This window comes from Eumetopias jubatus, unplaced genomic scaffold (genome assembly GCF_037043125.1).
Source record: "Eumetopias jubatus isolate StellerSeaLion01/CBP00866 unplaced genomic scaffold, mEumJub1_p1.0 scaffold_5, whole genome shotgun sequence".
In the NCBI taxonomy this organism is placed as follows: domain Eukaryota; kingdom Metazoa; phylum Chordata; class Mammalia; order Carnivora; family Otariidae; genus Eumetopias; species Eumetopias jubatus.
The window spans coordinates 85,708,282-85,732,156 of NW_028274811.1; the positions used below are offsets into that span (position 1 = coordinate 85,708,282).

Here is a 23,875-nt window from a genome sequence, read left to right on the forward strand (position 1 = left end):
AATTTAAACCATGGAGTGGATGAGATAATTGAAGATAGTATAGAAGGCAGAAGGCTCAGGTGTTAATAACCTTGAGGCAGGCACTCTGTCATGTAGATGCTGGGGGGAGAAGGAGACTGATAAACAGGAGGCAGGAGGAACCCCAAGAGCATGCTGGGCTGGGAGTAAGTGAAGAAAATGTTGCCAGGAGGAAGAAATGGTCTAGAATGCTAGATGCTCCTTGAGATGATGAGTAGGGGGGGGCAGTGTTTGCTTATCATCACTAACAACATGGAAGCCTTTGGGGACTTGGCAGGAGCAGTTTTGGTGGAGTGGTGGGCAGATGCTGATTGGAATGGGCAGATGAGGGAATGGGAGTTTATAAGGAAGGGGGGTGATGAGTACAGACTGTTGATAATCTCTGTATGTCTGTGAAGGCGTTGGGGCTCGGGAAGGGAATCGTGGGGCTAAGGGAAGCATTGGAGTTTGATGTTTTAGATAGGATATCATGTTAAGTTGAACCATAGGAGATTTGTGAATTTTACTATTTTTGATTTATGAGAATGGCAAATTTCATATAGCTTGACCTGAAGTTACATGTTACACAATTGAGAATGAGTTACTTTTAAAAAGGGAGTTTGATGAAGCAGTGTTGAGAGAGTTTTAACCAAAAGAATACCAGCCTTTGAGCTGTTGAGAGAGATGGGTTTGGAGCTCACCAGTTAAGTGTTGGCCTTTGAAGTGGGGAAGGGGAAAGGCATGCATTTTTTTTTTTTCTACTGTAACAGGAAGGAAGATGCTGATGTGCAGATTCAGCTGAGCTTGAGTGATCACAGTGATGCCAATTCCGGCAGCTAGTGCTTACTTGGGGCAAATAATTATGTCATAAGTTTTCAGATTTAGCTGTAGGTGTACATTGATTGATTTTGTTCATAGGACTGAGTGGTTTCTGATCCTGTTTTGCCTGTAGTAGGCTTTAAATTTTCTTTCTCAAAAGTCATTCGTATTAGTGATTTTTTTTGCTCAATTTTTCTCTTTCATCAAAATCAAAGTAAATCAAATATCATGATTTCCTTCTCCACTCCTCCGCCGTGCAACACCATGGCCTCCCTATAGAACTGACTGGCAAATCAAAGAATAAAATGGTTTTCTCACAAGTGATTTTCTTACCCTACAGAAAATTGTCTTTTTCGGTATTACTATCAGTATTCCTTGACTTGTCAGTGTAATTGAAACATTATCTATGATTTCTGTTACTTTAATGAAGAATACAAGCACATCCTTTTAAGGCCATACCACTCTTCTCTGCCGTATATACAAAATTTGCTTATGAGGTGTGTGTATTTCAAGAATTTCGGCCATTTGGGGGGAGATTTTATTCCACTGCATAATGTAGTTTAAAAAATTATTTTCATTAGACCATTCTGCTGACATATCCCCAGACCACAATTTTCTCCATGGACTTATTAATTCGGTACAGAATTCCAGGTACTGATCATTAATTGTATCTTTAAAGCTACCATGAGATCGAAAGTCGTCTTTGGTACCTTCTGGATTGTTTTTCACAAAACATCTCTCTCCTGTAGTGTTTATTTTGAATAATACTCTCATCCATGGGTTATGGGACTAAGGCCATCGTAAGAATATTCCTAGATAGAGCCCTCTTCTTTCTCAGTGTGTGCTTGTTGAACTGTATGCATGGCTCCAAAATTATCTTTTCCTGATACAGAAAGGTCTGGAGAAATGCAGGCACCCCTGTATTAATTTATACACTCACTGTAAGTTTATCATACGATAAAGCATGCAGCATCTTAAAAGCTCTAGGGTGCTGGTATTTTAGACTAAGTTTTACTTTATAGAGGAGGGTAGCTTTACTGGAGGCAAGACAAGTCAACATGTTCTAATTCTGCTTGGAATCAGGAACTTGATTTACTCTTGTTACCTGCTGTGGTAGAAATTGCAAGCATCACTGAAGTAGACTTGTATCTTCAGTATTGGAAATATTCAACAGAATTCATCAGAAGTGATTTCAAAAAGCAGTGTTTTGATAATAAGTGAAGAAAAGTTTTTCCTTTATTTCAGACAGCCTTTGATAGAATGTCTGTTTAGAAAAATAAATATAAGTTAGCTGCATGCCTGACTCTCATACATTTTAAGCTTCTTTGGGTGAGCTTTGGGTTATGCCAAGGGGACTCACTTTGGCCTTTCTGCTGAGAACCACTCAACCAGCGTCAATGTCTGCTGATAAAGAAGGGTTTGTAGTATGATACTGCTCAATAGCTTTGCTGACCTGGAATCTGCGTGGTTCAACCAGCTTCTCTTTGAGCCCTGAACTGGTGTTGCACTGATGCATCCTGTTTCCTTTGCTGTGCCATGTCTAGTCATGAACTGATGCAGGTTTTCTCTAGCTTTTCACTAGAGGAAATGGGGCTTGTCTTACAGGATGAGTTCTGTGTTAAAACCTTGTACTTCTGGCTTCTGTGTAATATGCTGATAAATACTCTTCAGAGTTCTACCTCTTGGAGACCTAGCATGCCACCCCAGAGGAGACAGTTGGCTTATAGGACAGCAGTTTTGACACATAGGGGCTATTTCTGTCCCATGCCTCTTCAGTAGGCCTGGGAGAGCATCTTTCAGGTGTGTGGAGGCCATCTTAATATTTCTTGTCTCTGGCTTTGGATATTTGTCCCCAGTGTCATCTTTTCTCCCACCTTCCTCCTCCCCAAAAAATTAATGGCCTGCTGACTTGCTTCTAATTTTGGATATTTCTTTTCTCATTCCAAAATATCTTCTCTAGTCCCTTCAGACTTCTGTCAGTTTCACACAGTTGGCTCCAGTGGGCTTCCCTTGGTAGACACCAGTCCGCTGACCTCTCCCCTCCCCTTGTTGAACTGGCCTCTAACACGGAAGTAGAATCCTTTTTTTCTCCTGGCTTCCCTATTACAAAGTCAGCAGCTATTCATAACAGACGAAAGAAGAATATAAATACCCATAACCAGTTTTTACCATCTTGATTATGGTCTTCCATAATTATTTTTCAAAAAGGATGATATCAGATTACTATTTTTTTATGCATGCTTTTTAAACTTTTTCTCTACTGTATCTTCTGAAAGTACCTTCCCATATACTTCTGGTTTTTTTTTATTAACAGAATATATTATTTGTTTCAGGGGTACAGGTCTGTGATTAGTATATTTCTGTTTTTAAGGAATTAATATTTCTAAATTTTCAGTGACGGAGAACATTTCCATGATATAGATGTACCATTTGACCAGTACTTTACCTTTGGACGTTCAGGTGTTTTCTCTTTTCCCTTCCTCTTTCTTACTGTCCTCCTGTTACTTCATTCCTCCTTTCTGTCTTCCTGTTATTTACTGGTGATAGAACTTTTGTTTTTGGGTGTCCAGAGTTATTTGTTCACTAGGCATAGAGTTATTTTATTAAACCCTAGTGTGGACTTTTTGGGTAGGCTGTTGCTTGTGAGAGTGTCACTTTTTGTGTTCAGGTATGGACCCATATCTTATGTGTATCTGTCTTCCCAGCATGTAGCGTTTGCCTGGTACACTGGGTGCTCACTAAAGAATTATTGTTGAGTTCCAGAAATATAAGGGCCATGGGACAAATATTTAAGTATCTACCATGTATTTAAGGCCCTAGATATAGGAATGAACAAGACAAAGATTGTCCTTGCTTTCATAAGCTGAAATATTACTCTCTACAACAAGGTTTATATTATAAAGATGACAAGCCTCTTAATGTGAGGATCAATTAAAAAACCTTAAAGTTGGGGCACCTGGGTGGCTCATCGGTTAAGGGTCTGCCTTCTGCTCAGGTTGTGATCCCAGTGTCCTGGGATCAAGCCCCACATCAGGCTCCCTGCCCCTCCCCCTCCACTCCTGCTCTGTCTCTAGCTTTCTCTCTGTCAAATAAATAAAATCTTTAAAAAAAACCCAAAAAACTCTTAAAGTCACACAATGTAGGAGAAGCAGTCTACGTGACCTATAGCATGGTTATTTTTCATGCATATGGCTAATTCAGAATTGACTAATTGATTTTCCTGTAGATATTTCTTATTTAGGATTGTCCACTAGGGTTACTACAATGGAATGATTTTTTTCAGGTTCATACTTTTTGACCCTTTCAAGTAACTAGAATCAGTTAACTGAAATTTAAAATTTCATGCCTGAACATAATATATTATACTTAGCTATTATAGAGAACTCAACAGATATTTTAGGATTGGGTTTGGGGCAATAGGAAATACATCCCAAAATATTTTTGGTTTTTCTGTTGCACATTTTAAAATACGATTAAACAAAGATTGCAGCCATGAAGATTTTTTGTTGTAAATTGTTGTTTCAACACTACCAACCGTCCACGCTTTTTGTGGTCCCACTTATAAAAGTGGAAAGTGAAGGGTGAGTGGCTGCCCTCTTGGGCAGGCACATAATTAAAAAAAAAATGTGTGTGCCTCAGCAGAGCTATATTAGAGTTTCATATAGCTGCCTTTTTCTTTTTTATTGTAGGGCCAGCTCTCAATGTTGCAAGAAAAAATAGACCATTTGGAGCGTTTGCTAGCTGAGAATAATGAGATCATCTCAAATATTAGAGACTCGGTCATCAATTTGAGTGAGTCTGTGGAGGATGGTCCAAAAAGTTCACAAGGCAATTTCAGCCAAGGTGCTGGCGCACCTCTTCTGCCATCAAAACAATTGTCCCTTGTAGTGGACCCTGAAGACTGTTCGTTCGCTTTGCAAAGTGGAAGTCGGAATTCAGATGTGCAGGTAATGTATGCATTCGTTAATGATCATTGGGATTTTCTTGCTTTTCTTTCTTTTTTGATCTGGTATCTGTTTTAACTTAGTAAGTTGCTTAAATTCTCTGGATTCCAGTTTCTGTTTTTGTAAAGTGACTAGATTAGTCACATGATCATTAAAGTTCTTTTTAGTGATAAAATTCTGTAATTCTATATTTCCCTAATTTTTTTTATTATTTTTATTCTTTGTGATTATGGCTTTTTGTATGCTTTTTAGGTCTTATTTTGTCTAGTAGATGAAGACTTTTAGAGGTTTAAATTTGACCAAAGAGATTTTCTTATCTTCCTATTAAGAGTATAAGAAAAACCTTATTCTTACTATATATCTTTTATACATTATAGGTTTTACACAGTGTAGGGTTCGATACCTTCTGCTGAATATCTCTTTGTGAGAGAGAGAAGGGAAATATTCTAGAGCTGTGCTGTTCAGTATGAAACTCACTGTCCACATGTGGCTCCTGAGCACTTGAAATATGACTAGTTGGAATTGAGATGTGCTCTAAGTGTTGAAGACTTATTATGAAAACAAATGCAAAATACTTTGTTTCATTTTACATATATATGGAGATAATATTATGAGTATATTGGATTAAATAAAATGTGTCATTAAAATTAATGTCACTTATTTCATTTTACTAGACAATTTGAAATTACAGATTTGGCTTGCATTCTGTTTCTCTTGGATAGCGCTTTTCTAGAGGGTAGTGGAGTTGTAAACTAGGATAAGAAAGGACTACTGCTTTTCTTAAATTTAAAGTGTGTCAAATGTGCTCTGTTCTGCCAGTTAGCAGGGAGCTGTATTTAACCTGTACCTTAGACCTGAAGCTGGAACTTGGTGACACGTCTGTAAAGGGCAAATGTTTTACAGTTGGACAAAATGGGTTGGCTCTGGCCTTGCTTTGGAGTAGATGTTTCCACTAACTTCTGGGGACAGAGAATGTGATAGGATCTTGAAGCCGTGGCTCACAGGCCAAGCCAGCAACTGGAGACAGAATTGGCCAGGCTTTGTGCCTACAATCTTATCAACTAGTATGTGGTCAGGTTCCCACACTATCAGGATTCTGTGCTGTGAAGGTATATCTACTTTTGTGAGTCTTGGCTTTGTATAGATTTTAAATAAGTACCTTTTAAAGGAGAACAACAAAACTCTTTTTGGAGGGGGTTGTTAAATCTGGGCTGGACAGAAACAGCAGTGTTGTGAACAACCCCAGAAGGCAGGCGGATCGAGGCAGTGGGGTACAGGGTGAGTTGCAGGGCCGGAGAAAGAACCAGAAGGAATAACAGAGACTGCTAACACATCCTCCTTTCCAGCTGGTTCCCAAAGATTTATCGACTCATCCTTGGGAGCATTTTATTTTATTTATTAAAGTCATACATTCTGAAGTGAGAGATATGTTGTTGCCTTAAAATACTTTGCATTCACTTTTTACATAATTTGCTCAGTATCTTTAAATTTTTTTGTAACCCGCTTATATATTTTATCATATATAGTGATTTTTACATAATTAAAATTTTATATATAATTTTTACATAATTTAAATTTTACCAAAGTCAAATTTTGGTAAAATCAGTTTTGTGTTCTTTGTCACATTTAGTATTATAGAGGATATGTAAAATACCAGCTTTTAGGTTTTTTTTTTTCTGCAATATTTTTTCCTTTGTGTCCAAAAAGATCATTACCTAGGACTACTACATTGGAAACATAGAGAGCATTTGAACGTTTAAAAATTTCCATTTTTACATGATTATGCCTCATTGACTCAGTTGTAGTTTTAGTTTTAGAATGAAAAAGGTGAACATAACATTTGCTAAATGAAGGAATAGCTGTAGATGCATTTCCATTCAAATACAGATTTTAAGATATATGTGATTAATTGTAAAATAAAGAACTCAAAATAAAAAAAATCATTATCACTATTGCTTGTGAAAATGCTGAAATATTTGGTCATAATCACATTTCATCAAGAAATTTTTTCTTTGCTGTTTAGTTCCTATCAGTTTCCACTAGAATGTATTAGAAGAAAAGCAGGGCAAGAAGGAATTGAATGAAATTATTTTTCATTAGAAGCAGATGGAGGAGGGGCTTATTTATCAGGATAGTTAAGTAACACAGTAGCATTTTAAGAATTTGAATGGTAATTAAATGTTTTCTGCCTTAAACTATTCAATTAATGTCTACAGAAATAGTTTTATCTAGTAAAATACATACACAGTGAATAGCTTTGAGCAAATATTTTCCAACATTAAGTTCAAATTAAAAATGATAATACATGGTTAAATTTACTCTTTTTTCCCCTATATTTTGTCTTTTGTATTTTTAGATGTTGGATGTTTACAGTCTAATTCCTTTTGACAATCCAGATGGTGGAGTTTGGAAACAAGGATTTGACATTAGCTATTTATTTAATGAATGGGACTCTAAGCCCCTTCAAGTCTTTGTGGTGCCTCATTCCCATAATGACCCAGGTAAAATTTACACTTCAAAAAAACTACAGGTTATTAAGCCCCTGTACACACAGAGTATTTTAATGAGAATCTGGTAGAGCTGATTTCTCAAGTTTTTGAGACACTATTCGCTGACTTGTTCCAGCAACGTATTCCTTTTATATGTCATTGTATTTTGAGTTTTTACCAATTTATGAGCAATTCATGGATAGTACTTGTGCAATGTGAAATAGTAATAAACACAAGAAGGTCTTTGTTTTGGGGATGAAAAGTTGAATTCACTTAAGGTGCTGACTGTTCATTGTAGTTACTTCTTGTAAAATACTGCATGGGAGAATTATTTTGTGTTCATAAACTGGCACTAAAAATTGCAGAATTCTCGTGGGAACGTTTGGATCTTTAAAATGGAAAAGCAATGTAAAGTGGTTAAGAGCCTTAGTCAGGTGGACATGAGTGTGGAGTCCCAACCCCATGGTGTGAGACAACTTTAGGCAAGTTACTGAACATAAAAGTATTTTCCCGGGTAGAATCAGAATAAAGTATCTGCTTCATAAGATGAAATGTAAAGGCATGATGCATGGCCCCAGTAACTCCTGTCATTATCATTATTGTTATTATTTCATATGACAGCTTTTGTAATTTATTGGGGCTGGAGACTTTTTTCTCCAAGGTAAGGGAAAATTGCTAAAATTACAGTGGGAAATATGATTCGATGTATAGATTTGTTAGTGTGAGTACATTGGCACAGAGTAAATACTTCATGAATTCCATTGCAGGATTTTTTGGGGAATGTACTTCGAAAGACTTCCTTTGAGGACTGACTTACACTTCTATTTGTTATTTTTCTCAATTTCTCCATTTCATCATTACTAATCAGAGGCACCATTATTCACCTAGTACTTTGAAGGTTTTTTTCTTTACTCCCAGCATTCATTTATCTCTGACTTATATCCTTTCCCACTGGTTTATTGGCATATGTTCCTTTCTGTTTCTAAGACAGTAGAACTTGTTGCTTTAGGTCTGGACACGTGATTTGGTGAAGTTGTGTGTGTCTATGTGTGTGTACACACGTGTGCTGCTTTGGATGCGAAAGGTACTCAGAGACAGTTTGGATGCTGAAATGTTTGAATTAACATAAAACTTCAAAATTCAGTATGCACAGAGGTCTGAAATATGTGAAATCAATATTATTCTGGAAATTTGTGATGAGCATATGTCACACCAGCTTCTGACTTGGTTTTTCTGTCTTTGGTCTTAATGTCTTTATCTTTTCTTACAAATACCCATCCATCTTATTAACCTCTTCTCTTAAATGTTTTGCATCTTCTTCCTCCTTAATCTTAGCCTGTCCCTTCAAATCCAAACTCCGATGGCCAGGCATCATGGAAAGACTGGAGGGATCTGGAGCCAGGCAGAATGAGGCAGGCATCCTGGCTTGGCTGTATACTGGCCCCAAGTCCTTTGGGCACATTTGTGTGTCTGTCAAATGCAGATCATATGGTAGATCATCTTAAAGCAGGAGTTAGTTATCAAGTAAATACAAAAGGTGAGGAAAATCACATGTAATTAAAATACCTTTTGCTATTTACTTACTTGTATGTCAGATTAAATAGTACATTTGCATCTAGGGTATGTGTACTGAAAAACAGGTCTTTGTTTATATCTAGACTTACAGTGAGGTGAGGTGTTCACACTTGATAGGTGGGATCCGAGTTTGCCTGTAGGACTACAGATGATTTTCTCTGTAAATCTCATTCACTCTGAACTATTCCCTTATTGAGTGAAATGGTGGCAGAGCCCCTGTCGTATTTAAATTATTCTCTCCTTTCTTCTCCGCCCGTTCAGTTCTTGTCTCTTAATTGGGTGTGTGATGTGATTCCATTGTATCCAGTTTCTTCTAGGGTCGTCAATACATTTTGCAGTATGTCTTGCAAGTCCTCATGTGAACCCATTTCTCCTCCCTTTTAGATTTTTTAAAGACTTTTATTGTCTCTTCCCCTTTTCTGCCATCCTCAGTTTCCACCAATCTCATTTCTTGTAATTCTAGAACACGTACACTTAAGTGTAATAATAAAATTTGTGATTTTCCAGGTAGCATGCCAAATGTTTTATAAACATTGAGTGCTCACAGTAACCCTAGAAGGTGAGTGCCACTATTCATGATGAAGGCGTTACCAACTTGTCAGACTTCCAGGGACAGTAAGTGACACCACAGGAATTCCTTGTTACTTTACCTGGACCTCCCACCTGAGTACACTCAAGGGACAGAGAACATGTGCCTCCTGTTCAGTCTGTCTCATTGCCTAGCATATAGTATGGACAAGTGGCATATAGTAATTGCTAAATAGAGATGAGGCCTTCCTGACCTGTCTCCATGCCCCTCTGAAGCTTCTTGAACCTTCCATACTTGCACACAGAGATGTCAACGTTTACAGCACTTCTGCTTTGTCTCCTCACTAGATTGTAAGCTCAGTGAGGGCTCACACTTTGTCTTATAACCAGCAGGTCCCTAATGCCCAGAAGAGTCAGCGGCACATGGTACTGACTCATTCAGTTAAATAACCATTGAACCAGGGAATGTGATTCTGCAGACTCAGATGAAACATTGGACCTTGACTTGCGCATTTCTTTAGCTTCCCTCCATCTCTTCTTCCTGTTGTCTTCTATTCCTTAAAAAAAAAAAAAAAAAAAAAAAAACATTTAAAATGTGCTTTGTAATTTTAAATACAAATAGCAGATGATATGAAGCTCTTCAAAGGGAGGGATTGCCTATGCCTTTGAGATTTTGTTTGTTTGCCTTAGGGGTTCCCGCTGTAGTTAGTGTGTTGTTCCGTGGGGAGATTTCTCTAATCCCTGGTCCTGACTGCTCTAAGTGAATCTTTCTGTTGGTATTTTAGCAACCAGGGTTGAGTCTTTTTGTCTTAGTAAAAGATGTTAATGACCCTTACCCTCAGGCCCTCCTCCACTTGAGGAAGAAATAATAGTCCGTCGCGGACCTTTTATTTTTTTATTTTTTTAAAGATTTTATTTATTTATTTGACAGAGAGAGAGAGAGAGCAAGAGAGGGAACACAAGCAGGGGAAGTGGGAGAGGGAGAAGCAGGCTTCCCAGGGAGCAGGGAGCCCGATGCAGGGCTCGATTCCAGCACCCGGGGGATCATGACCTGAGCCAAAGGCAGATGCTTAACGACTGAGCCACCCAGGCTCCCCCATGGACCTTTGAAAGCGAAAGGGATAGCGATTTTTGCTACCAAGCAAAATAGAGAACGGAACCCGCTGGCTTTTCTTGATAATTTTCACAGCTCCTTCACAAAAGTAGAGTTTAGGTAAGCTAAATTATTCTGTGAAGAAGTAAATCATTCACATCATGAAGAAACCCCACTTTCAGTGGAAGAAAAGAGATAAGTGTGTGCGCAAACATTCCAAGTCAAAATGTGACTCTGTAATGGGAAATCTTCGTATAATACTCCTAAATGAATGTGCAGTTAGGCGGTTTACTTTCTAAATGAGATTTATAGAGATTTGTTTGCATTTTCTGCAGCAACAGTTTAAAACAAACTTTAGCTCAGTGGTTTGTTTCATCGGAGTTTTGTCTGTTGGGGATAGGAATGTTTGAAATAGACTTATGAAAGATTCCTATATTGAGTTCCCTAACTTTAAGAATTCTGTTGCTGTGTTTTTATATATGTGGGTGTTTTTCTTTTTGGATCAAGTTCTGATATCTCACAAGACAGATAAATTTCAAATTATGTTTTGTATTTTAATTCCTAATCATGCCTTCTTCCAGTCTATGAGGACATGTAACAGTTGTCGTACAGTATTTTATATGGTTTACATGAGTTAAAACAAAATTGGAAAGCAATTGTTAAGTGAATGCTGATAACTTTGTACTGGTACGCTTTTGAAAAGTTTTGAATCATAGACCATGAAATTAAATGTTAGTTGATTGATACATGTTCATGTTATATTTAATAAGCTGATTAAAACACAATTACAGCACCTTTGTATCTACAATCTTAATTCTTTCCTTCCCACTACTTAAACTGCTGAAATATTTAGTTAATTTTCCTTCAAAAAAGTCACAGCGTGTAGAGAGTAGATAAGGTATACTAAATGGAAAGTTGGACAGCATATTGTTAGTTAAGCAATTTGTAAAATGAACATTAGAAGATAATCCCCCATGTGGTATGACTCCAAATCAGAGAGAGACCTAGGCACAAGAGCCACAGTGGAAAATCACTTTATTTTGTGCATTTGCAGTTGTTTTACAGAGTTTTTATTGATTCAAATGAGTGAGTAGGATTTTTCACTTTTTTTTAAAATTAAGGAAACAGAATTTTGCATTTAGCATTATATGGTAATTTGAAATGAGTGTATGTACCCTTATTCTTTTTTTTTCCTTAAAGATTTATTTATTTATTTTAGAGTGGTATAAGTGGGGTGAGGGGAGAGGGAGAGAGAATCCAAGCAGACTCCCTGCTGAGTGCAGAGCCGGACTTGGGGCTCAGTCTCACGACCCCGAGATCACAACCTGAGCCAAAATTAAGAGTCACCCTTAATCGTCTGAACCATGTAGATGCCCCTATGCCCTTTTTCTTAAAAAAAAAAAAAAAAAGCAAGAGAGAACAAAAACATGAGGAAATCGCAGTGTGACATTATTTTAAAGGTTTTCTGCTCATGTATTGTTTAGCAATCAGAAGAAAAGAGTTCTGGTCAGCCATAGTTGGGTAACGCCCAGACGGGTGAAAGCAGGGGAGACTTGCATCTCCATCTGCCAAAGGAACCTGCTGAGTGGAAGGAGATGGTCAAGAGAGGGGAGGTTTGTTTGTGGGCACAGTTTGGGGAGCACTTTGTTCTGTTTAATAATTGAGGGATAAAATGAGTTCTTTGGTTTTGGCCACTGTGATGGGAAATTTGAGTTTCTGGAGCTAAGATGCATGAGGAAGAACTGAGTGAGAACTGGTATTCATTGCCTGTCTTGTATCAGGGGAGTGTTTAGTGTGTGTTGCTTCATGTAATCCATTCTGCAACCCTCAAAACTGGTAAATTAAACCCCATTTACCAGGTGAAGACAGTGAGGCTAAGGGCAATATACTAATGTCTTCGAGATCCATCAGTTATAAATTGGCACAGGATGGCGAATTAAAGCTCAGATTTGCCTGATTCTAAGATCTCTGTTCTTTCTACTTACCATGCTGCTTCTCAAGATATTTTATTTAGTTCAAATGATTTTCTTGCTTTATGGGCGTTAACTAGTTTGGCACATTTATCTGAACCTTGGGCTGTTAATAGAGTTGCCAGATTTTTTTTAAAGATTTTATTTATTTATTTTAGAGAGTGCTCGAGCAGGAGGAGGGGCAGAGGGAGAGAGAAAAATCCCAAGCCGACTCCCTGCTGAGCGCAGATCCTGACTCAGGGCTTGATCTCAGGACCCTGAGATCATGACCTGAGCCGAAACCAAGAGTCGGATGCTTAACCGACTTTGCCATCCAGGAGCCCCTTGGGTTGTCAGATTTAACTTTAAAAAAAAATGTAAGTTAAGCTTACATTTCCAATAAACAATAATTTTTTTAGTGTATATGTGTTCCGAATATCATATGGAACACACAGTAAACATTTATTCATTATTTATCTGAAATTCAAATTTAACTTGGCATCCTGTATTTTATCTGGCAATCTTAATTAAGAAAATGTTGGCACTAAGAGTTAAATGTTTACATAGCTCTTTAGAATTATCTTTTTAAGCGATCTCTGAAATTGGTGTATTGAGGTTCTTTTTCAGAGGGAGAATGCTGATTGTTGGCGGCTCTCACTGGACTGCATTCCTTAGGAGCATATATATCAAGTAGCACCTAGAGGTGTAGGTGATCATCAGACATGTCCCCATTCTCCTATTTTGGTTACTTTTGTCTGTCCAGTCTGGGTGCTTCAGAGCTCACCAATGTGCCAGTTATACAAATAATTGCTAGTTTTTATGGGACTTTACTGTGTTTCAGGCACTGTTCTCTTCACGTATTAAATCCATTACTGCTCTCAGCAACTTTATGACAAAAGTCCTGTTATTACCCTTATTTCACAGGTGAGAAAACTGAGGCAGAAGAGAGTCCAAGTAATGTGTTGGTGGCAGGCCTGGGCTTGAACCCAAGCTCTGGACTCGGACTTGTAACTATTAATATTGTTTCTGGAAGGTAATACTTCTGAAACCACAGGCAGAGCTTCTAGGAAGAAGGTCTTTTAAGTGTTTCCGTGTCAGATGCCATCCACTTTAGTATGATTAATCATATAAAACATTTTATGAACTGTCTTGCAAAAGTAGACACCTCACCACACTGTTTCCCCTCCTTTTTTCCTTCTGGTCTATCCTTTTTGAAATGGATGTCCCTGTCCTTAAATACTACTTGAGTACATGAGATGGTGAGTGGTTTTCCTCATTGCTGCATATTTTACAATTAGCAAGTCATTTTGAAGCAGTATTTTTCCAGCTTTTAAATGGTTTCTTTTAGAAACTGATAATTTGCCCCACATTTGCCTTGACCGTAAGGCTAAATAGCCTCGTATCCTAAGAGTAACTCCTCAAAGGAAGTCACTTTTACTTTTACTTCTAACGGTGTCTTTCATATTATAGACACTTTTCATTTTTTTCAGACCACTAAGCCCTGTTTGGGGAAGACGTAGTAGGCCTGAAGTGTCCTACTCAGTGTGAATTGATGCTCATGGATGGAGTCCTTAACAAGGGAGGGAAGTAAATTTAGCCCAGATTTAGAAATTATTGTGTAGGTTGATCTCACAATGGCAGGTGTCAACTATCGAGGTATGCGGGTCTTTTAAAGGGCATTTAGAAAAGCACTATAGTAAAGGGGTCACAATTGGACATTATACATACAGCTGCAGGGTGAACAAAACCCTAACTGTCCTAACAGTAATGCAGATGGCTCCCGTGGTGTGGGATAGAATTTCCAGTGAGGGCATCTTAACACGGGTTCAAAAAGTGCTGTATCTCAAACAGCTTCGTGGACGTGAAGCTGATATGCTTTGAAAACTATTAGATGACACTGAATCATCTGGGAAAAAGGTGAGGTGATTCTGGAAACCTGAGTTCAGAAGCATTTATAGTATTCAGCAGGCTTCTAGGTTTCCAGAGACTCACAGGTCTTTGGAAAACTTCAGCTTCGTCTTTGAGTCTCTCTCTTCTCTCTCTTGGGAGCTTCAGTCAGTTAGCATCTTCTCTCCATTTTGCCTCCTTGGCCTCATAAACGTTTTCCAGCAGAATTTTTGCAGTGGCCTCGTTTCCTGTTTTCTACTTTACCATCTTCGTCTGTCCTTTACATTCACAGCACACTCATTTTTGAAAGCACAGATCAAAAGACCTTAACTTCCTTCCTCCTAAATTTTCAGCAAGAATCAAGAATGGTTTAGAAGATTTTCGGCGATCTGACCCCCACTTCTATTTTTATTTCTCTCCGTACTCCCACCATGTAAGCTGCCACGCAGCCATACCCGCCTGCCTTCTGCTCCCTGAAACTGACACAGACCTTCGTGGCTTAGTGTCTTTTCCATATGCTCTTCCTTCTATTTGGGAACTACCGCCTTTTTCCTCTATACAGATGATGACTATTCTAAGAATCTCTTCTGTCCTCCTGGTAGGAATTCACCACTTCTATTTTTCCCACGGCATTTCTTTCCTATTTTCACTGTGGAATCTGTTTTCATTGATTAGCTTTATTGCTTTGCCTTATTAGAGGCTTGGTTTGTGTTTGAATGAATAAACTGGAACAAGACGTTGGTGAAAACTCTTTCACAGTTTATCAGGGCGGGGGGAGACAAGCTTAACTTATAATAGAAATGTTAGAATTAAAATTAATCAGCAGCGGATTTGAGTTACGATAATACCAATTAAGATGGTACGTGATGCCTTAAGTGTAAGACTGGCTATTGCAGTCAACTATGGAAGGATTTGACAAGTGATGGGAGAAACCTGTTGATCATATGGTGGTAGACAATAACTTAATTACTAAAATGAAGTTTTATTATTTTATGAATATTTATATTTATTTTTTAATTTGAGAATATTATGTTAAAACAGAAGTAACCTGAAGCTTAAGTTGTAGTTTTTACATGTTTATTATCTGGATATAATTATTTTTGATTCAAAATTTACTATGCTTTCTTAACATTCGGTACCTATTTAACTTTGAGTAGAATAAATGTAGTCATTAAAAAAATCATTATAGCAGTTAAAATCACAACAGTGTAGCGATGATTTGAGGGGATGTGTGTTTTAAATCATCTTAGGGCTGACAGAGCTTTTTAAAATATAAAATAGAACCTTAAAAGATAATGGCCAAAGATTATTAGGTTAGCATCAGAACAGACAATGAATGCTTTAGAGCTAATTGTGTATGTGAGCAGTGTCTTTTCCTTTTGGTTTCATTTCTAGTTGGAGTAATAAATTTGTTTTTATATTTCATATACCTTTTTTTCCCCTATCCTTTTGGCCACACATTTCATTCATCTATCACATACTTACTGAATTCTTGATGGTGTAGGCTTCATACCAGGTGCTGGCTTCATGAGAATTGAATGCTTTGAAGTTCAGGTTATAGGTTTTCAAATTTGTAGGAATTGGGGCAGAAATACCTGGAGGCCCTGAGGCCCTTTGTATAAACATTTAAAAGTTATAAATCAAACTGATACATTGCTAAATAAAGATAGGTCTTTTCATCCTGCCTTGAGAAATAGCACCATTATCAGTAAGGCCATGTGTGGGTTGAGATTGATCAGGCTCCAGTTCTCTACTAGAATGTGTTGGTGCATGTGGGAAGAGCCAGCCTATGGTAGCCCAACCCTGTTTCCCAGAAATGGCCCTGTCCTAAACCAGGCCCTCCTTTGCAGACACCCCAGCACTCTTCCCACACCCCTGCAAACTGCATCCCCTCTGCCCATTGCTCAGGCTAGGGAGGTTCCACCTGCAGGTCAACTTCCCTATAGAAAAACATATAGAAGGCCCCTGGTGGACTCTAGAAACTGGCTTGAGGCTGTTTGAACACAGATTTCTGGGCCCTGGTACTCAGAAGGGCAGGTCAGAGCAGGCTCTGGGTGGGCACGTCCTTTGCTTTGGGAATTTATTGTGTGAAAGGACTGTGGTCAGAGGAAGAATGGGAAGATCCCTCAAGTGACCAGGGCTCAGGAAGGGATTCCCTTGCCCAAGTGCTAAATTGGTGCTGTGTATGCCCTTGAACCAAATGAAACTGAGTGTTCCTTGAGAGGATCAGAGTGCCACAAAGTCTTTAGATTTTGAAGCAGGATCAAGAGTGAAATTTTAAAAAGTGTTTTGTCAATGAACAGTTACGAGGTGCTTAATTGTTCACAAGCATTAAAAATAAGCAGTAGAGTTGTCAACTTTATTAGGCTTTATATTTTAGAACTTAAAATTTTTTATGATAAAACAGTGATAGCAAATTTGGAGTTATGCCTGCTTTAAAGAACTTCTAATTATGTATTCTTTGTTTCAGATATTTCCCCACTTACTTAAAAATGGTGATTAGCTGTTTTATGGGTTAAAGTGTTGTTAGAGGGGAAAAAGAATAAATGGAAAGGTATTCTTCGTGCTATTCTAGCCCTAGTTCAATTTCCAAGTGTATTCAAGGGAAAGAAAAAGACTGTGAATTGACCACTTAAGTAAATCAGTTTGCAACTCAATGTCCTAAGATTATTAAATCCAGAGGTAGGAATATAACTTTATGTCACAAAAAATCATCCCATACAACTTTTCATAAAATACTGTCTTTCTGATTGGTCTTATGTTAATATACAATTGTAGTTTTACAGTAATTGAGGAAAAGAAAGAGCCAATTCAGTGTAAAAGGGAATACTTGATTACTCTATTGTATAAGAGCAATAAAAGCTAATTTACTGTTATATTACTCAATATTGAAAGCTGCAAGAGGCTATCTTTTAGTTCATTCTTCATTAATTGTGTTATATGTAGTGATATTAGTATCTATTATAGATGAGTTTTATGGAAGGCTTTTAAGTTGACATCTCTGAGCATGTGTTTTGGCTCACGTAAGTATCTTTGACATATTTTCTGCATGATTGCTGAAGGGCAAATGAAGTGTTGAAGGCAAAATGAATTAATCAGTCACTGTGATTTCTTTATGAAAACTCCTGTGATAAACTATTCTTTGAAAGGATCTTAGCTAATAACAAATTATAACTGATGAAAACAAGTAATTGTACTTAAAAAAGAAAAAAAAAACCCTGTTACTTATTCATCTTCATAAAGACAATTTCCTCTAAATTTGCTTTCTATGCTAGATTACTAGAGTTTTATTATTAAATTAATTTTGGAGTAATTCCATTGTTCATAGTTCTTTTCTTTCATTGAGTCAATAGCCAAATAATTAGGGCTTAGTTTTGACTTTTGTTAAAATTTAGGTAAAATACCTATGTGTGATGTCTTAAAGACAGTAATTTTCACAGAGCCATTTCAAGAATTTACATGGTCCTTACTGCACATGTATAATAATAGCATGGTGCAGAAGTAGAGGTCACTTACAAACATTTGATTTTAGCTCAGTCTTGCAATATGGAGGTAGATACATGTTAAATTAAATTATTATTATGGTACTTGGTAAAATAAATTCTCCCCACAGTGCAATCTTTATTTTTCAGATGGTAATAACACTGATTTTTTCTAGGGCTAAATTAGTTTGCTAGGGTTGCCATCCCAAAGTACTACAGACTGGGTGGCTTAAGCAACAGAAATTTATTTCCTTACAGTTATGGAAGCTGGAAGTCCAAAATCAAGGTGTCAGCAGTGTTGGTTTCTTCTGAAGGCCTCTCGTCTTGGCTTGCAGATAGCCCTCTGTCTTCGCATGGTCTTCCCTCTGTGTATGTCTGTGTCCTAATTGCTTTTTCTTGTAAGGACTTATTGGATTAAGGCCCACCTTCATGACCTTATTATACCTTAATCACCTCTTGAAAGACCCTGTCTCCACATACAGTTGCATTCTGAGGTATTGAGGTTTAGGATTTCAACATAGGAATTTTGAGCGGACACAATTCAGCCCTTAATAGGGGCATAGAATGAATTCTTTGCAAACCAAAGTTTTGGGTTACCAATATGTTTAAGATGTGGAACAGTTTATTTAAATGTTTTAAATAAATGTGCCCTTTTCAAAATTTAGTGGTTAGAAATATCTTTTTATTTCCTCTTTCACCTGTTTTGATTGTAGAGATGGGGAAGGGTCCATTAAAGACTGATGAAGATGATAATAATAATAGCAACTAACATTTTTCAAGTGCTGTGTTAGATCCTGGACTCTGGTCTGAGCACTTGATGTTTTTTTGTCTTAGATGTTGGCATGGTCAGCATTAGCAGTGAGTTAGAGCATTCTTGGGGTGGGTTGGATTTTCTTTGCTTGTCCTTGGGAATCCAGATGTGGATCTTGGCTTTGTGGTCTGGGGCAGGAGTCCAAGTTTGTACCTTTGCCAAGCAAGATGGGATTCTTTGCAAAGCACTATTTCATGAGCTATCTTTGAATTTTCTATATGTATAGGCTTTTTATTTAAACATGGAAAAGTTAAATTATCCACATAGTATTCTTTGGTGACTTTAAAAGTACTTAAAGGTGCCCCAGATCAAGAAAGTCCTGTAAAGAATATTTTACACTGAATTCCTCTTTGGCTTCTAGCTTCATACCTGTCACTTTGTACATGCTCACTAAATAACTGTGGAATGAATGAATAGATTTTAGTTAAAGCAAAAGGGAGAAATACAGAGTGTCAGTGCCCTTTTCAGAAGCTCATATTTACATTGTCAAAACAGTTGCATTGTCTTCTCTGCCCTAGCACATTTTATTATTTTTCAGCTAATATAGTATATTTCAGATATTAATTATAGACAAAAGAACTAACCAGTTGACCCCTTAATATTTTAGTCTCCCCACATGTTTGAGGTTTGGAAAAAATAGAGCAGTAGTTTAGCCTGGATGTATAGAAACTCCTATCTCTCTGTAAGATTTCATAGATAAGAGGTTGTTCTTTGGAAGGTCCATGTGGCCAGTGGATAGCTGGGTATGATTTTCCCTTGGCTGCTTATCATGTTGCTTTAATGCTCTGCTAGATAGGGCTATGCTTGGACCTATGGGTCCTGTTAAAAATGTTTCTTTATAGGGATGGGGCACCTGGGTGGCTCAGTCAGTTAAGCGTCTGCCTTCAGCTCAGGTCATGATCCCAGGGTCCTGGAATCGAGTCCTGCGTCAGGCTCCCTGTTCAGCGGGGAGTCTGCTTCTCCCTCTGCCTGCCGCTCCCCCTGCTTGTGCTCTCTTTCTCTCTCTCTGTCAAATAAATAGAATCTTATAAAAAGATGTTTCTTTATAGTGAAATTGCAAATATCTTTAGATAAAATTTCCGGGATATTTGAGAAAAGTCTGAGAACTAAGTCCTCAGTATCTACAATTTTCTTTTGAAAAAGACTTGACATACATGTATACACTTGTGTTGTTTGATTAGTGTCAGTTTGTGCTTCCAAAAAGTGGAATAATTTACAGCCTTTGGAAACTAATGCCCGTTCTTGGCATAATTCTACTTCTCTGTATTCATAATAGTGCTCTTAATTACCTTACTGCTTTGCTGCTGGCTCTTATATAGTTTATACTTTTCTTTTTCTTAAGTTTACTTACTAAAATGGGTAGGGAATATCAGATGTGGTATGAAAGGATACAGTTTTCATTACATTATGAGTAGTACTGCCAGCTGGTTAACGCTGTTCAGATTTTTGGAATTAAAGCAAATTCCTTAAATTAGAGATAAATTATAAATAATTGAATTCAATACTATAATTACTAAGCATAAATAAATGCTTTTTGGCCTCAGGTCATTTTTCTTTTTTTTCCTCATCTCTATCTGAATTTGTGCAGTTTTCAGAGTGTTTTTGTCATTAGTGACTTTTTGAGTTTCATGTCCATTGAAATGGAATTTCACTACTTGAAACATTCCTGAAATTTTTAAATGTGTCTTCATATGAATGAAACATCTAAGGGTATCCAAAGGTGATGCAATGGAATGTGACTGAGTTGAAATCAGACATACGAATCAGACCTTTGTTGTGTATTTGTGTCTTGATTTAGGTTGGTTGAAGACTTTTGATGACTACTTTAGAGAGATGACTCAGTATATTTTTAATAACATGGTCATCAAGCTGAAAGAAGACTCACGGAGAAAATTTATGTGGTCTGAGATTTCTTACCTTTCAAAGTGGTGGGACACTATAGATAAGCCGAAGAAGGATGCTGTTAAAAGGTTTGTTTTAAAACTGTTTTTTTGTTTGTTTGTTTTTTGTTTTCACAATTTGCTAATATGAAACAATTATACAGTGAAACAAGAGTTGAATTTTTAGAAGGTAAAAATTCTTAGCATTATGTCTGAAACTAAAATATTTCTTCACATCCTTTTTTCCCTGATTCTGGTTCATCTCTGAAAAAGTGACTCGAAACTTTCTGTTGAAGTCCTTATGTTCCAACTTTGTCCCGAAAATTGAATTACTAGGTCAAAGGGGCTTAATATTTTAAACGGTTTTTGAAGCATATAATCAAAGTGACCCCTGGAAAGATTGTTTCAGAGTATTCTTCTATCTTCCATATAGAATTGTACCAATGTCTCTGCCTCGTTGGCCACCAGTATAATTTTTTTTCTAAAACTTTGACCAATTTGATGGGTGAAATACTTTAATTTGGATTTTTGATTACTGATAATGCATATTTTCTCAGTGTGGTATGATGGGAGAATCTGTTCCCCATGTGTCCCTCCCTTCTGCTCCCAAGAGTTTAAAAGATTATCATAGCATGAATTGCTTTCTTTTATTTATTTAATACCACATATATAGCACTTACTGTTTTAGTGCCTTTTCTGAGCACTTCACAAATGATAACTGACAATCCTTGCAGCAGTCCTGTGAAGTAGGTACAATGACTGTCCTCGTTTTACAGATAAAGACACTGGTCGTCCGGGGTCACCCAGCTGGGATGTGCCTTGCTGGCGTGCCAGCCGGGGCCGCCTGTCCAGCCCCACGGGCTGTTCCCTCCCATGCTGTGCTCTGCTGCTGCCCTAAGATGTAAATTGTCCATTTTTTTTCCCTACTGATTTGAAGTGCCATCTTTGTTGTAGTTAAATTTGCATTGATTTCTGGGTTTTCTGACTTCTTTCATGGACTTTTCTGCTTGACTCTGATTGTCGTGGCTTTAAGATCTGTTTCATTAACGGGCAATTTAAATCTCCCTTTGTCTTTCTTTACTGAAAAATTCTTTTAATGAGTGACCACTTAATTTTCCCAAGGAGCTTTAGAATTAGTTTGTTAAATTCTTCCTACTGTATCAAAAAAGAAAAGGATTTTGATGGAAGTTGACACAAATATTTAAAGATAATTTGGAGAGATTTGGTTTTCCATCATTATCCATCAGACCTTTTTTTTTTTCCTTGATAGGGCACAGCATTCAAAAACTTTGCTAGTGATACACACACACACACACACACACACACACACACACACACACACAGAAGAGATGGGAATCTAATAAAGATGCTGGTAGAGTTTTACATATGTTAGGTGGTTAGAAATAACATAAATGCTACAATAAAAGACCTGAAATTTATACTTGTAGATGTGGATGTCAGAAAGGGTACAGATTGTGAGTTAGTGCAAAGTGGTAGAAAGTGGGTTATCTGAAATCTGACAGGAAGTTTTTTGGCATATGTGGATGATTGTGAACACAGTGAACTGAGGTAGCTGGTAGACCTTGGAGGGTGTGTGTGTGTGTGTGTGTGTGTGTGTGTGTGTGTGTGTGTGTGTGTGTGTGTGTTGTCTTGTGTATCCCTATGTGGTTGGGTTCAACTGGGTGCAGTTTTCTGCCTTCACTTCTGTTTCTCAGGGACAGAATTTCACTTAAGCAATACAAAATTTGCTCCCTGATATAATCATTCACTTTGGAATAAATTTTTGTTTTTGAAACAAGCATTTATAGCAGAAGTGACTCTACCTATTTTTTGCCACTGTTCCCCTGTCAGCTCCCTTTTATTTTTAGGGATTTTATTACTTTTTAAATTTAGTACATAAGGGTTTGTGCCCGATCTTTGCTTATTAGCTCATTCAGTCATGCATTCTGCAACTGCCTCCTGAATATCTCCAATGGTGCAAGAGCGACGAGGTTTGGGCACTCCTGAGCTGAGTATTTCTTTTTCTTGATCATAAATTCTAACTCTCACCACTGACAAATAATTATCTTTTCTCCTTTTAATAACTAAAATTACTATAACTACCACTCACTTGTAGTTTGTTTGGATTTGCCTGATCTCTGTGCCCTTTTTACATTAGAGAGAATTCATTTAGAACAGTAGTTCAAATGGTTAGGCCCTGGAACGAGGCTACCTGGGTTCAAATTGTGGCAACTCCCATCTATTGTGTGACCTTTGGGCGAATTACCTAACCTCTCTGTGTCTCATTTTCTTTGTCTAGTGAGGATAATATTGGGACCTATTTTATTTGGTTTTTATGAAGAGTGAATGAATAAAAATAAATGCTTAGCCCAATGCCTAGCATATTTTAAGTCCTTAATAAATATTAAAAGCTCTTGTTACTTTAGTTTTTGTCACTTTGAGTCTTTCTCTTGGACACTCAGTGTAGAGCTTTAGTTCCGAAGTCATCCTGAGAGTCTTTATCTTTTAATAAAAGAATTTAACTATAAAATATATGCTTTCTTTCTTAAAAAAGCTTTTTAATGTATTGCTTCAGTGAAGATAACCTTCCCCTCCACTTCCCTGCTCAGACATTTTTAGGATTTTTAAAATTTTATCCATAAAATTCTAAATTTTGACCATGTATCTAGGTATAACTTATTATTAAATTTTCCATCTGTCAATTCAAACATATCTTCGGCTTATGTGTTCTGCTCTTACTAGATACTGTTTTTATTTTCTCTAGGGATTAAATTTTCTAGTTATTGAGTCTCGCTTTTCCACATGCATTTTTGACTTCTTTGTTATATTTACTATGTTTGGGAGATTTTTCTTAAGGGTTCTTTTTTCCCCCACTTCAGATTCAGTTCTTTGAGGGTATGAAACATGTTCTTTTCTGGCTTTGAATGCTTGGTTTTAACTGTTTTTGTGTGCTTGTTTGTTTTTTACCCCTCAGTTCTGCATTCTTTATGTTGTACCCTTTAAGTCCAATTATTTTCCTCCTTTTTATTCATCCTTGAACAATAACAGATGTACATACACCTGGAATTTGTCCCAAAACAGAGAGTGTAACTGGCCTTGATTCCTTCCTGTTCTAACTAAATACTTTGTTTCCTTGTTGTGGGTGTTAGTTAATAGTGACTGGCCAGCATCCATTCCCCCTGATTTCCTTTTGGGAAATGGCCTCTCACACATGTCAGATCCTCCATCTTCCTGCCTCAGGTCAGATAGGCCAGCTATGACCTGAGCTCAGCTAATCAGTGTATTACTGCCCAGCATTCTGAGTTGTTAGAGAGTGAAACGAGGATGGACAAAAGGAAGCAGAGGAGGCAGACGTAGAGGGAAGGTTGCAGGTCATCCCTCACAGCCCTGGTGCGTTCATAAGACTCTTCCTGTCCTGGGA

The 23,875-nt window shown here is 37.4% G+C and overlaps 1 protein-coding gene across 2 annotated transcripts in view; it reads left to right on the forward strand.

The window, feature by feature from the left end:
• Positions 1 to 23,875, forward strand: part of MAN2A1 (mannosidase alpha class 2A member 1) — a 166,141-nt gene that overhangs the window by 22,304 nt on the left and 119,962 nt on the right. The window contains exons 2-4 of one of the 2 annotated variants that reach the window (XM_028102691.2): positions 4,506 to 4,763; positions 7,117 to 7,261; positions 20,373 to 20,544. In XM_028102691.2, coding sequence (XP_027958492.1) covers positions 4,506 to 4,763; positions 7,117 to 7,261; positions 20,373 to 20,544 — 575 coding nt within the window. Of the gene's footprint in view, positions 1 to 4,505; positions 4,764 to 7,116; positions 7,262 to 20,372; positions 20,545 to 23,875 lie in introns of those variants that run through there. The other variant, XM_088023423.1, reaches the window with a different exon arrangement.